The following is a 13,453-nucleotide window of genomic DNA, read 5'->3' as shown; positions in this document are numbered from 1 at the left end:
AAGTGACAAATGGGTGCAAGGCTGCAAGCACATAGTAGTGCATGACTCTCGCAGTCTCTCGCTGCAGTGCATGATTCGTGCTTGGGTCTCTGTTGGTGGCTTGGTGCTTTCTATAATGTTGAAAGAACAAATTTATTACTACACATGTCTGCATCCATTGTCTCTCCAAATTTCAACAGTAATAGAAAAACATAATAGTAATCGTCCAAATCTCAGCAAGGCCAGTGATCACTAGAAAGTATCATTACTATTGAAGCAAGTCACATGTTTTTAGATGTCTTAAATTTTAAGAAATAGTTAAATTACTCATAAATATTAGAAGACACCATAAACTACCATTCATATTGCCACCAAGATATGGTTAGCTAAAATGGAGAGTATCAGTGAAGTATAGAGTCTACAAAATAAAAAGTATTATTTTCCCCTTCATCGTTTTATTACCTTATATACTTTAGCTACTAATAAGCAATAACAAAAGGACACTTGACAGCCTCAAACATCTTTTTTTTTTTTCTGAATTACAATCATACCATCTAGAGAGTTCATCTGTCTGTCAAGCTCCTCGTCAGCCTTCTTCAGAAAAACATCCCAGCCACTCCCCTCCCCCCAATCCAGCATATCATATGGCACTGCTCATAGTGTCATTAATCCAGGCCTCACTGCACCCTGCTGCATGACCACCCTAAACTCCAGCTCAGGCCCTCTCCCCTTCTCCTCAAGCTCCTCCCAGCAGTGGCAAGGTATAACCACCCCATGGATTGAAACCTAACAGCTTGACCTGCCCATCTGTCCTCATATACACATCATAGTATAATTGTTTGAAGCAAACTATGGCTCAATCACTTCATCAAAGAAAGCCTCAATTTTCGGTTGCACCTCGGAACTCCATCCAGCCAGTGATGGGTAGTAAGCTGATGGATCTCTCTCGGACACAGCAACCAGTTTCCTCTCCCAAACGAAACATCAGAACTCTGACTCAGGGCGTAGGCCTGGGTACCACTTGCGGAGGGCAAGGTAGTATTGGAACCCATCATCCACCCAAGTATTCTCGTTACGTTCCTCTGTTGCAGCTTCAACATCCGTTCTTCTTTTGTCAAAAAAAAAAACATCCGTTCTTCTGTTGCAGCTTCAACATCACAGTCCTCATCATTTGTCTTGCCTCCCTCCTCACGTATCTTGCTTAGAGCTTCAATGGTGCCTTCGCTGCCACGAGTCTCATCACCTTCCTCGGCACTGGCACTAACTTTTTGGGCATTCCGTCGAGCACCCTCCGGGCGCACGAAATCCTCGCACGATTGTCTCGCTGAGGCAAGGTCGTGTGCCACACAGTCGGAGGAGCGAAGCAACATGGCAACCTCGGCGAAGCACGTGCACCGAGTCGTGCCATCGGCAGACATGAAGGTGGCATCCTTGGGCGCGCTCCAGTTAAGCTTGGGGAGCGCGGCGCTGCCTAGCTCGGCGATGGCGGCGTCGATGGCCGCCTCAAGCTCCGGGAATTCTGGCCGGAGCGGGTGGTCGGCGTCGGGGTCGAAGACGTCTTCGTTGCTGGAGCCGAAGAAGAAGTCGGAGTTGAGGAGGGAGACGGGGTCGGGGTGGTGCGCGTGGATGAGCGCGAAGGGCTGACGGCCGGAGATTATCGCGGGGAGGAGAAACGGGAGCGGCTCCTCGTCAGTGTCAGTGTCGGCGTCAGCGTCAGCGTCGGCGTCGAGGTCGGGGTAGGCCGGCTGGCCGACGAGGTAGCGGAGGAAGGCGGCGGGGAGTGGGATGATGACGGTGCGGATGGAGTAGCCGCGGAAGGCGGGGTACCACTCGTGGATCTGGCACCGGAGGAGCTCCTCGAGAAGCATCTCCTCTGCTTCTCCGTTGCTGTGGGTGTAGCTTGCCGAGTCTCAGTGCTCCTCGTCGGCGGTTTCGGCTTTGGTTGGCTGCCGTCCGGCGGTCGTTCGGTTCGGCGGCTTCGTCTCAACTTTCTCCACGTATCGCAGTTAGCCCACATACAGGAAGAACATAGCCCAAAAAAGGCCCAGATTAGAAGAAATAAGCCCAGCTTGATGTGGGATGAAACAGAAACGTTCATGCTCGAGACAACCAAAATAACCCCCATGAAAATACGCTATTACAGCACATCAAATTGCACAGCTTAACCAAAAGCAAGTGTTAACCAATGACCACATTCCACCCAAAAGAACAAAAGTCTTCCCATGTAGCAACAATTAGGGTCCTAAAGGAAATATCGAACTGGCATATCATCAAGGTCACTGGACCTGCAAAGACAAAGGAGAAGTAAAAAAAAATCAATATTTAAATTTACACTAATTCTACAAGTTGAAAAGAAGAATTATTAAAACTACCATCATCATATTAATGCAGCCAGTGAAGACATTACCGCTCGTAAGAGTATTATTCGCTGGTACTTATGTTTCTACAACACCAGTACTTTTTATGTTGTCAGGTCTTATTGAGTCTTTTGTTCGTCTTTAGTTACCAGACCTACATGGTATAGAGGTGGGATTTGTATATTTTTATTAATATATAATCAGAGTTTTAAATCTTTAGCTTCGACTCCTGCTATCTCTGATGTAACTGTTTGAGGAAGGTCTAGGTATTTGCTCTCATTTACAATTTAGTTGTGGTAGCATAATTTAGCATTTTAGCTAACAATTAGCTAATTGAGGAGACACATCACTAAGTGTCATAGGCCGCGATTTAAAACATTATAGCATGATTTAAAAACACTAGCAGGGCAGCCACCGAATGTTATCACATCAATGCCATGACGCCCAAGATCCACTATAGGCCTAGCCAAACCGTAGTGTACGGACATTAGTTTGTCATCTTCCTAGCCAAGTCTTCATCACTTGGTGTAAAGTGCATATATGGATCCAGATATATACCTACATGTATTGATTCAATTAATTTTTTTCCTTCTATTTTTCTATGAAGTCGTGTTGGTAGTTTGATCATCATACTCTATTATTGATTCTAATTTTTTACTTTCTCACTGATCACGAACCGACTCAAGGTAGCAAACGAGTCGGGATGGACATTTAACTTGTTATTAGGATAAAAAAACAAGAATAATATGCATGACTCATATAATCTTTATAGATGTATCCATATTACTAAGTTTTGTTTTATTGTGCTACAATGTTGAGACCAGTTGGTTTTTAACTAGTGGTACTACATTCGTTTTAGATTGTAAGTTATTTTAATAACTTTCCTAAACACATACTTTCCTGATTTTAAATTATAAAGTGTTTTGGTTTTTCTAGAGATGTTATTTTACTATATATATATATATATATATATATATCTGGATATTGTGTATTTAAGTACATAGCAAAATTTTATTTATCTAGAAAAATCAAAATAGCTTATAATTTAAAATAGAAAGAGTAACTTTTATTATGTATGTATATTTAACAAATTCATAGAAAAACTATATACTACACAGCTTGGAAAAGATGGAGTAGCAAATTGAAAAAAAAAATCCATCTCGAGCCCAACCGTCCTCGTTTCCGTTTCCTTCTCCCTGCTCGCGTTCCTCCCTTCCGTTCGCCGCCGCCGCCGCTGCCGCTGCATCCGTCACCTTCACACAGCGTGCGCTCGCTCCCTCTCTTTCCCTCCCTCCTTTCCTCTCTGTCTGCGACGACTGGGTGGGCTACCGCCGCCGCCACCCTGCGCCAGGTGCCGAGGCTTTCGCCTATCTCTTCGCCGGCGAAGAGCGCCCACCAGGTCCTATTACTAGATCCGCCCCTGATGCAGGCCGCAAGGAGGCTAGCGTGTTGGAGCCTCCAACGACGCCTACTCCTTCCCTCTCAGGCTCAGGCCCCAAGCATCCCAACGGCGGCAGCCTTCCTCCACTCCCACGCCACCAGCTTCGGTACACATTGCTCGTATCCATTGTTTCCGCTTATATAGATAGATCCTGAAATCTCGTAGTTCATCAGGGTACAAACAGGTGCGCGAAGAGGAAAAGAGCAAATTGGTTGGCAACGTTTTCAGCAGCGTGGCTTCCAGCTACGACCTCATGAACGATTTCATGAGCGTGGGACTGCATCGGCTGTGGAAGGACAGGTTGCTGCTGCTTACTCATTCCGTTTATTTTATCGCTGAAACTCTGTTTCTCTTTCCGTTTATTTTATCTTCACAATGCAACCAACTCCCTTTATCACTGAAACTCTGCTTCTTTTCTTTCAGGCTTGTTTCCAAGCTGAATCCCTTTCCGGGGATGAAGCATCTCGATGTGGCTGGTGGAACAGGTAATTCAGATCTATCCCCTTTCCTCATTGTTTTCAGCTGGACGATGGAAATAAAATATTCAAACGTTTACCAGTAACATAAACATTATTAATTCTATCTTAATAATCTTCCATTCAATCTATCTATATAATCAGTATATAATGGTAGTTCCTTCTGAGACCAGCATTATTTTCATACAAATGTTAATCAATGCTATCATAGTCCTTTCAGTTGCTACCATGTGTCTTTTTTTTTTTGAAACATGCTACCATGTGTCTTGTTATTCTTCTTGTTTTCTGCTTTTTGTTGAAAGGTTCTATTGCCAGGGCCCAGGAGTTCTTGTACTGGCAGAAATTTGTAGTAGGAAAAAAAATTAATGACTGTTGATGTCATTTTTTTGACTTCAGGCGATGTTGCTTTTCGTGTACTGGAAAGAATTAAGAGCGTGGGTCACAGAGCTATGCAGGGTACTCTTACTGAAAACGAAGAAGACACCCACATTTATGTCTGTGACATTAATCCAAATATGCTAAATGTTGGGAAGAAGCGTGCTGCAGAAAGAGGTCTCGAGCATCAGCTTTGTAATTATATTTTGCCATCTCTACCTCAAGTGTGGGTTACGTTGTTCAACAGTTGATTTTTATTTTCAGGGTATAGCGAAGAACATTGTCTTAGCTGGATACAAGGAGATGCAGAAGCTCTGAGTTTTGAGGATGGATCTATGGATGGTTACACTATTGCATTTGGGATCAGAAATGTGACGCACATTGAGAAAGCTCTATCAGAAGCTTACAGGTTGGCTCATAGAAACCTATCATGTTTCAAGTATGTTGTCAGCTGGATGTCCCCACTGTTTCAACTTCAATATTTGCTCTATTCTTCATGTGCTGGATTAAGTTTTTCGTCTTCATGCGCAGTATCATGGATTAAGCTTTCCATGTTCTACCATGTTTGCTTAGTTGATGGATCTGAAATTTCATTACTGTCACATCAATTGGCATATTTCAAGTCTTTTTGCTCAGTTGATGGTCCTAAAATCTTATTGTTGTCACATCAATTGATTTGTTTCAGGGTTCTAAAGCGAGGGGGCAGGTTCCTATGCTTGGAGTTGAGTCATGTGGATGTCCCTGTTTTTAAAGAGATGTAGGTTTCATCAATCATGCCTTTAATATTCTTCTCCATGCAAGATAGAAAAGATAAAGTTAAAAAAACAAAAGACATGGGCTACAATGTTTTCAAGTATCTTACAGTTAGTTTCCAAAAAGTGACAATTCGTGCCAACCATGTTCACAAATTGCCACCTGTAGCACTGTGTTAAATGATGTTCAAGGTTTTCCGAAAGTGATCATTTTTTCCTGTCTATTACTGTTAATTGGAAAGGACAGTGATCAGCGACGAAGCCAGCAGTGGGGCTAGGGGGGCTCCAGCCCCCCCTACCGCTGCTGGCCCAGTGGAATTTTTAGTGCTCTTCTTCTAATTTTAGACACAAATTTATAAGGTAGGGTGGGCTGAACACTTTATTTTTTAGATATATTTTTTGAATTTCATCATTAATCTATATTTACGAGGAGTAATAGTAGAGCTAAGTTGAGGTAGAACTTTTGTTCAGCCCCTCCTAAATTTTTTCCTGGCTTCGTCCCTGACAGTGATGTAGTTATTTTGTTCCTTGAAAAAAAATTGCTAATGTTGCCCTTGCCTAGGGCCTTGTGTGAACAGTGTGAGCTTTTCTTTTCTCTCATCGGTAGTGGAACAAAGTAGAACAAGTGTTATGTCCTACAATATCTTTTTCTGTTCTCTTTCAAATTTGCTGGCCTTTTTTTCAGCTATGATGTTTACTCATTTTCTGTGATTCCGACTATTGGAGAGCTGGTTGCTGGTGATCGGCAGTCGTATCAGTACTTGGTTGAGAGCATCCGTCGATTTCCAAATCAGGTAATGGTGCTGTGAATTATTAGCACTTTTGCTTTTTACCAACAAACATGAACATATGATTACATTCTTTTTGGCATTTTCTACTTCAACCATCTTCGTGTTTATGCAAGATTAATTAGTACCTTGCAAAACAGGCATAGTGTTTTTGCTGGGATAGATGTTATGCTATAAGACGGGTGAGTGACTTAATGACTTGTACCTTTGCAGGAAAAGTTTGCTCAGATGATTCAGGAAGCCGGATTCCAGAGGGTGGAATATGAGAACCTCGTAGGTGGTGTAGTTGCCATTCATTCTGGGCTGAAACTGTAAGCTGAATCATGTGACGTGTGCAACGTGCATTTGATCTCTCAGAAAATAAGGAAAGATAGCTAGATGCAGCCTACTTTGTTCTCCTGTGGTGGTCTTCCTCAAAAACTTTGTATGTACGGATCTTATTGTTCATATGGAGAGACCGAAATAAAATTCCTTTTTCCCTGCCTTGTATAAAGAATACGTGTTGATCATGCATGCTGTCGCGTCCGTTCTTGTTGTTACATGCATGTGTGCTGCAGAGCCTGAAACTTGTACGCCGGGGAAGGCACCAGGGTACAATGTTGGGCAATCGGCATCCACGTCTCCTTGGGCCTCCATTCGGAGTCGGAGATCGCCATGGCCAGCGGTCAGGTAGGCGTATCAGTATCACTCTCACCATGCGACAAACACCAGAAAACTAGAATTCCATTCGATGCGTGCAGTTCTGCTGTTGTGCAATCTGCAGACAGCATCATGTGCACAGTGGCGAAGCCTGAAGATTTGAGGAGTCCGGATAATTCTCATTAAGCAAAAATACTTAACTATAAAATTACAGAATTCTATATAAATATAAAGAAGATTTCTTTTACATTTTGGCGGGGAGCCCGGCGTGGCCGGGCGGTGGCTCCGCCAGTGCATGTGCATAAGTTTTACCGGTGGTGGTGGTGGCTAACGACGCCGGAGGGCAGGCAAAGGGCAAAGGCAGGGTGGTCCCGTGCCTGAACTCTGAGTTGAAATAGCTTCAAATGACACCCAACCTGTTCGATACTACTCTGTACCTAATTTGGGTTTTGTGACGGCCGGGGAGCCGGGCGAGGCACAAGAGTTCGTTTGCCAGTGGAGAGGACTGCAATGCAAGTTCCGATCAGCTCCCAGACTCAGCGCGTAGCTGCCTCCCGCACTGGACCTACGACCTCCGTACAAGAGGTGGTCGTTGACGGCGGCCACGGGCTCCCTCCCGGCGGCGGCAGGTGGGCCGCGGCCGCCGTCAACGGCCACCTCTTGTACGGAGGTCGGCGGCGAATGGGATTGGGACGGCAGATCGACGCCTTCCGCGGGTGAGTGAGGCATCGATGATTCCCCAAATTAATTTGGTGTGCACCTACGTTCAAACTTCAAAGGGCTCCTCTTGATCTGGTTATTTTTAGATCTGTGATTCCCAGGTGTTCCTACAATACAATTGCCATTTGGCTTGAGTGATTAGGAGCTTCACTAAGATGAGGTCCGGCTTCATTAATTTCCATGTTATCGTTCTAGCGTTTGTCTAATAGAGGTGAAGAGGCATCTGTGCTATTAACTGATTTCCCAAATTTGGTCTGAGTTAGACTCAAAAACTTGTTAGTATTTGGTTACAGATACATATGTGATTTCGAGATGTTCCTATAACTGCCATGTGGCTGTGGTTAGGAGCTTCTACAAGTAAAGAGGTTAACTTCCTTAATTTGGATGTTATATCGCTCTAGTCTTGTTCCCTAGGTGGTGACTTACTTCTTAGTAGTTCTTGCATATCATATCAGACCTGCTGGTTCTTTGATTATATTGACCCACCAAATTCGTTCACATTCGTCTATTGGATTGTATTAGTCTAGTCACACTCGTAATAAAGATTGTAAATTGTTTTCTAGGAAACTGCTAGCTTATTTGAAACTTTCTGGTTCTAATCACAGTGAATATCATATTCGAAACTTTCTGGTTCTAATAACAGTGAATATTTCAGTGTCGTTAATGACACACAGTCTTAAATAGTTTTCCTTCAAGTTTGAACTTGTGTGTGCGTATGTTTTCCTTTTTTTATCGAAGTGGTTTGGTTTGCCTTGTTTATTCTTTCTTGGCAAACCTATTGGTGAAATGCATTTGTTCTTATGCTGCAGCAGCTTACTCACTGAAAAACGTTTTAGAACCCAAGTTTGTTGTTATGTTCGTCTAGTGATGCTATGGCCAACAGGAGAACTTCTACTGCTCGTCAGGGCTTCTATCCGCAGTTAAAAAGAGCTGACTGATATCCGCAGCTAAAAAGAGCTGACTGATATTGATGAAAAGTTAGTCAAGCCACACTACAATAAACTTGACTGACGTGGTGAAAAACTTCAATTATATTGATCATTGGCAACTTACCACTAAAAACTAGTGGATTACATATAAAAAAGTAATCGAAATATGAAAAAAAAAGTTAGCTGCCTGATAAGACAGCAGGGGATTGTTTTGGGGAAATACAGGAGACAAAGAAGTAGGGGAAAATGAGTTAGGGTTAACTGGAGGGGAGCTTGCTTGTTCATTCTTTGCTTGTGTGATATTTGATTTATTCTATATATCAAACCCGTGCAAGTGGACAGGCTAACCATATCTTTTTTTTTAAGTATTAAGGGAAAATATAACATCTTTTGAAATGCCTGTGTCTATAAATAACCATCTTTTGTTATTATTATGTTCCTATTCTGAATTAGTGCCTTGTGTATGTTACTTTTTCTTGTTTCTTGTTAGCAAACTACATGCTTTATAGATTAGTTTGGTGTTCGAACTCCACTGTACGATCAAGAGGCCTAATTAATGGTTAAGTAAAAAGGTACGAATTGTTATGCATGTCTTCTTAGGATTAAGATATAGGCTACTTAGAGATACTAGGTAGCTCATCATCAGCCCATGCGTGCACGATTTTGGAATCATGAATCATGAATGGTAGAAACTTACGGGAAATTTACATTCATGCAGCTAGGATGCCACTGACACCACACTTCCTGCTCCGTGCGCCGCCTTGGCTCCGGCTTTGCTGTCGAGCTCCACCGAGCACCTGTCTCATAGCTCTGCCCCTGCGTCACCTAGCGACAGCATATGTTTTGAGAAGGTTGCAGCGGTGAGCTACAGCGGCTTGATCGTGGCCCCGGATGGGTCTGGACGTGCTCTCGTTTGGAACCAGCAGGGCAAGGTGTGGTTGGCGTCCATGCCGGCAGCAGAGGAGATGGGGGCTGCCATGCCCATGCGGGTGGGTGACAGCCCGTTCATTGACCTCTCCAGCCTTGCACGCTATGATGAGGCGCGTGGCCTATGTGGCCTGGTTAGTGTGGTTTTTCACCCACGCATGGATGTCCGGCTCTTTGTGTCTTACACCACCAAGTCCAACGACGACTGTGGCCACACAGCTGTGGAGGCGTCAACAGGCTGGTGCACCATCCTCGTAGTAAAGGAGCTCTCCCCAAGAGAAGGTGGTTTCAAGGTGCGTAGCTTAATTTTCCGGCAAATCTTTTTCCGCCTTTGCATTGTGATTGAGTTCCTGATCTGAATATCTAATGGCAATGAATATGTTCTGATGAATCAGATGCAAATCAAGGTCATGATTATATTTCCACTCATTGTCAACTACTACAGTACTACTAGCAGTACACTCATTAGAATTTTCTTTAATGTTTGCTCATCCTGCCTGCCTGCTTTCATTTCCATCTCAATCAGGCTACCACGGTGTTCTCCATGGACGTACCTGCGGCCCAGGCTGGGTTTTCACTGCTTGACCATGGAGGCCAAATTTTCTTCCGGCCCAATGATCCATCCCTTTACCTCGTCACTGGGCATGGCGTTTCAACAGATTTCATCTCATCTAACAAGAGCTCATTGCTAGGGAAAATCCTTCGGCTCCACGTGGACCACGACATGCCTGGTAAACACCGCAACTTCACTTCTTCCCATATACAGAGCATCTCCAATAGTTTGCCAAATAAGGTTGGCATCCTTGATAATTTGGCAAAACAAGAAATTCTAGTCTCCAATGGATTGGCAAATGAGGTTGGCATTTTTAGGAAGTTGGCATCGATGGCCTCCGCACGCGCATATTTGCGCGCGCGTATCGCCTGCGCATCGCGTGTCGCGCGCCGCTGTGAGCCTTTCCCGCGCAGGCTATGAAAGTTCCTCGGACCCCTGGTGGACTGTTCTAGGTCTCGACAGATTCCTCGCGTATCCATCTCTTCGTCTACTTCACGCGGCATCTATTCATCTCGACAAATCACGTGGCAGCTCCTGCTCCTTGACGCGCGGACGCACAGAAGACCCACCGGTGCCCAGGCAATCAGCAGATCCGACGCACTCGCGTCACCCTCATGGATTCCGACGACCGCTGCTTGGTGATCAGGTTCGTCCTCAGGTCTGTTTGTACTCGATCTTGGTAGTCGATCTCTAGAGTTATTCATATACATAGTTCTGGATCAACATATATACGTATTTATTTTGAAGACATCGAAGTAGTAGTATTGTGTCGCTGCAGGCAAATAGTCAAGGTTGAAAACAGTTGGATCCGATCATCTTGGGGGCCTATTTTTTTAATTTTACAAAGTCCAAATAGCAAACTATTGGAGAGCCTATATTATTTCATTTGCCATATATTTTAGGGAGTTGCCAAATCATAAGATTTGCCAAGTTAATTTTGACAAACTCTTGGAGATGCTCTTACTGTGTATATAGGACTATATATATATAATATATATAGTAAGGCCATAATTACAACTAGTAGTAGTACACTAAATGATTTCTGAACTAGTTCCCCCAATCCTGATGAATATAGGTGTGTTTGTTTTGAGGAACCAACTGATGCTATCTGAGCTTGTATATATCATCAGTTACATTTTGTTGTCGATTCAAGAAAGTATAATGCTTATCCTTCAAATCAATTAATCGGTAAATTTTGATAGAACCAATATGTTCCTCATGCAAATATTAATGATTAGCTTGTGATGAATAAGTGAAAAGACACCCATAATCTCTATGAATTTCAGGAACTGATGCTGAGGTCTTCTTCTCTGGTCTCAACATCCCAAGGGGGTGTGCCTTGGATTATTCTGGAAGTCTGTTCTGCGCCAACATCGATGAGGTATGTACACATATGTACATTGTATGTACATACATAATAAATAAAACGACTATTGATCTGCAGACACAAGGAGAGCTGGTATACTTGATCTTCGACAACAACCCATCCTCAGCCACCTCAGTCGTCGTCCTCGACCTCAAACATCCAATGGCGCCAGGGTCGATTGTCTGGGGTCTCCAGTACCACGGTTCAGCTGACGCCTCTCTAAGCGGGAGGTATTCTGTAATTTTCACCTAAGATTGCATCTTTAGTGATGACGACCTTTTCTGTGGATCTAATGCATATATTATACATAATATATAGGTACATCTATGCATACAACTCTGCACTTTGGTCGGTCACTATGGAGTCGCAGCCAAGCAGCGGTCGCTACACCCTCACCCAAATGGTCGTGGCTTGCTCCAGGACCACCCCGATGCCTTGCCAAGACAGCCCCATCGTCGTCTCCTTTGCTGAGGACCAAAACAAGGAGGGCATTATACTCGCCACAGATGGTGTGTATAGGATCGCTGCATCCAGCCTCTGCGCCGGCGGCCCACTGGGGCTGGGGCTGGGGCCGGCGCCTACGCCTCGTCGTCACTCGTTGGGCAAGATGGTGGCTGCAGTATTTGGATCAGCGGGTGCCATGGGAACGGTTTGGCGTGGGTGTTCTGGAAGAAACAAGAAGATGGTAAGGATTCACCATGTTCCATCAGCATCAAGTGTTCCCCCGTCTGCTCATGCTGCAACAACACCAACACGTGCATTTGGTCCTGCTGCTGAGCTGCTCCTAGTAGGTTTGGTAAGGATACACATAGCCTTTTTCATTCAACTTAAGTGCAGTGTACAAACAGGAGCTGGAAAGGCTCCCAAATTACATTGTGAATTGCTTTCAGACTTGGTCATCTAAGATGTGGATACAAGTGCAAGAATAAATAGTATTTTTGAGCAGCAGATGTAAACGCCGGGTGTGCCAAAGTATGGGCTGGGCTGTAAGGTTCAGTAGGCGTGAAACTTTGTGAACTGTAGTCTTTTTGTTGCGCAGCCCCAAGAAGGTATAGGTTTTGATATTCCAGTGTAGAGGGTTGAAGAGATCTCTTGAATTGTAGAAGTTTGCGGGACTGATTATCAGTGAGAAAGTTCACTAAGGTAGAGAATTGTTTTGCCACTCTTGCTGCTAGGCAGAGGGCAGCTGCTGCAGCCATGAGCACCGACTGGATCCTGTTATTCTAGCTTGAACATAAAAGTGCTGTAGATGATGTGTTGTCTGGGTTGAGGAGGAACCGAGGAAGACTCCCAGCCCTGCTGTTCATGTTGTCCGGCAGTAGGGATGTCGCTGCCGTCGCCGGCCTCCCGATCTAGATGCAATTGATGCTTGCGTATGATGTGGAGTTGATGTGTCCTAATCCAAAACCTCTATGCCAGGATTGATCCATGGTTAAATCTGCTAAGTACAAAGCTCTTCTTGACTATGGCCCTATTGATATAGATGAGCAAGATCACAAAATATGAGGATATTCATCGAACATGTAAAAGAGGCAAAATTATTTGGGGTCAGAGGAGAACTATAGTTGTTTGGGGAAAGGATAGTGAAAGAGATGACAGACTGGAGGTGGGGTTTACGGCTTTTGGAGCCTCTGTATAAGACACGTGCCATAGAGGACATGTAGCTTAGGGTAAGCCTGGGCGTTCGGTTCCTCGGCGTTCGGTTCCTCGGTTCGGTTCGGTTCTTCGGTTTTTGACACAAATTCGGTTCTCTATAAATAGGAACCGATCGGTTCTTCACAAATCTTGGAACTGAGCAAAATCGGTTTCGGTTAGTTCGGTTCGGTTCCGGTTCCGACCGAACTAACCGAAAATTTACACAAGCATAAAAAAAGAATAGAAAAATAGGAAAAAAAATATTTTTTAAAAAGCAAGATGTCGTTATTTTAAAAAATGTGAAGATGTGAGGCTATGAGAGGGTGTCATTCACCTTTTATATGTAGGGTTAAGGTGGTATTAGGCCTATGTTGTAAGGTTTATTGGGCTTTTTTTATGAATTTCGGTTCTTTCGGTTAACCGAGCCTGGGAACCGAAATTTGATCGGTTAGTTCGGTTCCTGAGAACTGAGAACCGAACAGCTAACCGAAATTTTCGGTTTCGGTTCTCGGTTAT

General features: G+C 44.1%; 2 protein-coding genes and 1 pseudogene across 6 annotated transcripts; 2 read left to right on the top strand and 1 right to left on the bottom strand.

The window, feature by feature from the left end:
- Positions 362-1,991, bottom strand: LOC8081357 (annotated as a pseudogene).
- LOC8081356 (2-methoxy-6-polyprenyl-1,4-benzoquinol methylase, mitochondrial) lies at positions 3,467-6,677 on the top strand. The gene is made up of 8 exons (XM_021457336.1): positions 3,467-3,883; positions 3,951-4,077; positions 4,201-4,262; positions 4,650-4,805; positions 4,893-5,037; positions 5,314-5,385; positions 6,066-6,174; positions 6,382-6,677. Exons 1-8 carry the CDS (start codon positions 3,760-3,762, stop codon positions 6,481-6,483), a joined length of 897 nt encoding a protein of 298 aa, XP_021313011.1. The 5' UTR covers positions 3,467-3,759; the 3' UTR covers positions 6,484-6,677.
- On the top strand, positions 7,052-12,480 carry LOC8081355 (HIPL2 protein). Of its 5 annotated transcripts, XM_021457334.1 has the most exons (7): positions 7,052-7,523; positions 7,614-7,687; positions 7,821-7,892; positions 9,175-9,676; positions 9,910-10,114; positions 11,223-11,532; positions 11,621-12,480. In XM_021457334.1, exons 4-7 carry the CDS (start codon positions 9,404-9,406, stop codon positions 12,204-12,206), a joined length of 1,374 nt encoding a protein of 457 aa, XP_021313009.1. In that variant the 5' UTR covers positions 7,052-7,523; positions 7,614-7,687; positions 7,821-7,892; positions 9,175-9,403; the 3' UTR covers positions 12,207-12,480. The 5 variants fall into 5 exon arrangements, with proteins under 5 accessions (XP_021313009.1, XP_021313010.1, XP_021313008.1 ...); XM_021457335.1 differs by lacking the exon at positions 7,821-7,892; XM_021457333.1 differs by having other exon boundaries at positions 7,614-7,892.

The sequence above is a fragment of the Sorghum bicolor genome, chromosome 3, assembly GCF_000003195.3.
Source record: "Sorghum bicolor cultivar BTx623 chromosome 3, Sorghum_bicolor_NCBIv3, whole genome shotgun sequence".
In the NCBI taxonomy this organism is placed as follows: domain Eukaryota; kingdom Viridiplantae; phylum Streptophyta; class Magnoliopsida; order Poales; family Poaceae; genus Sorghum; species Sorghum bicolor.
This window is presented reverse-complemented; position numbering and strand designations above follow the sequence as displayed.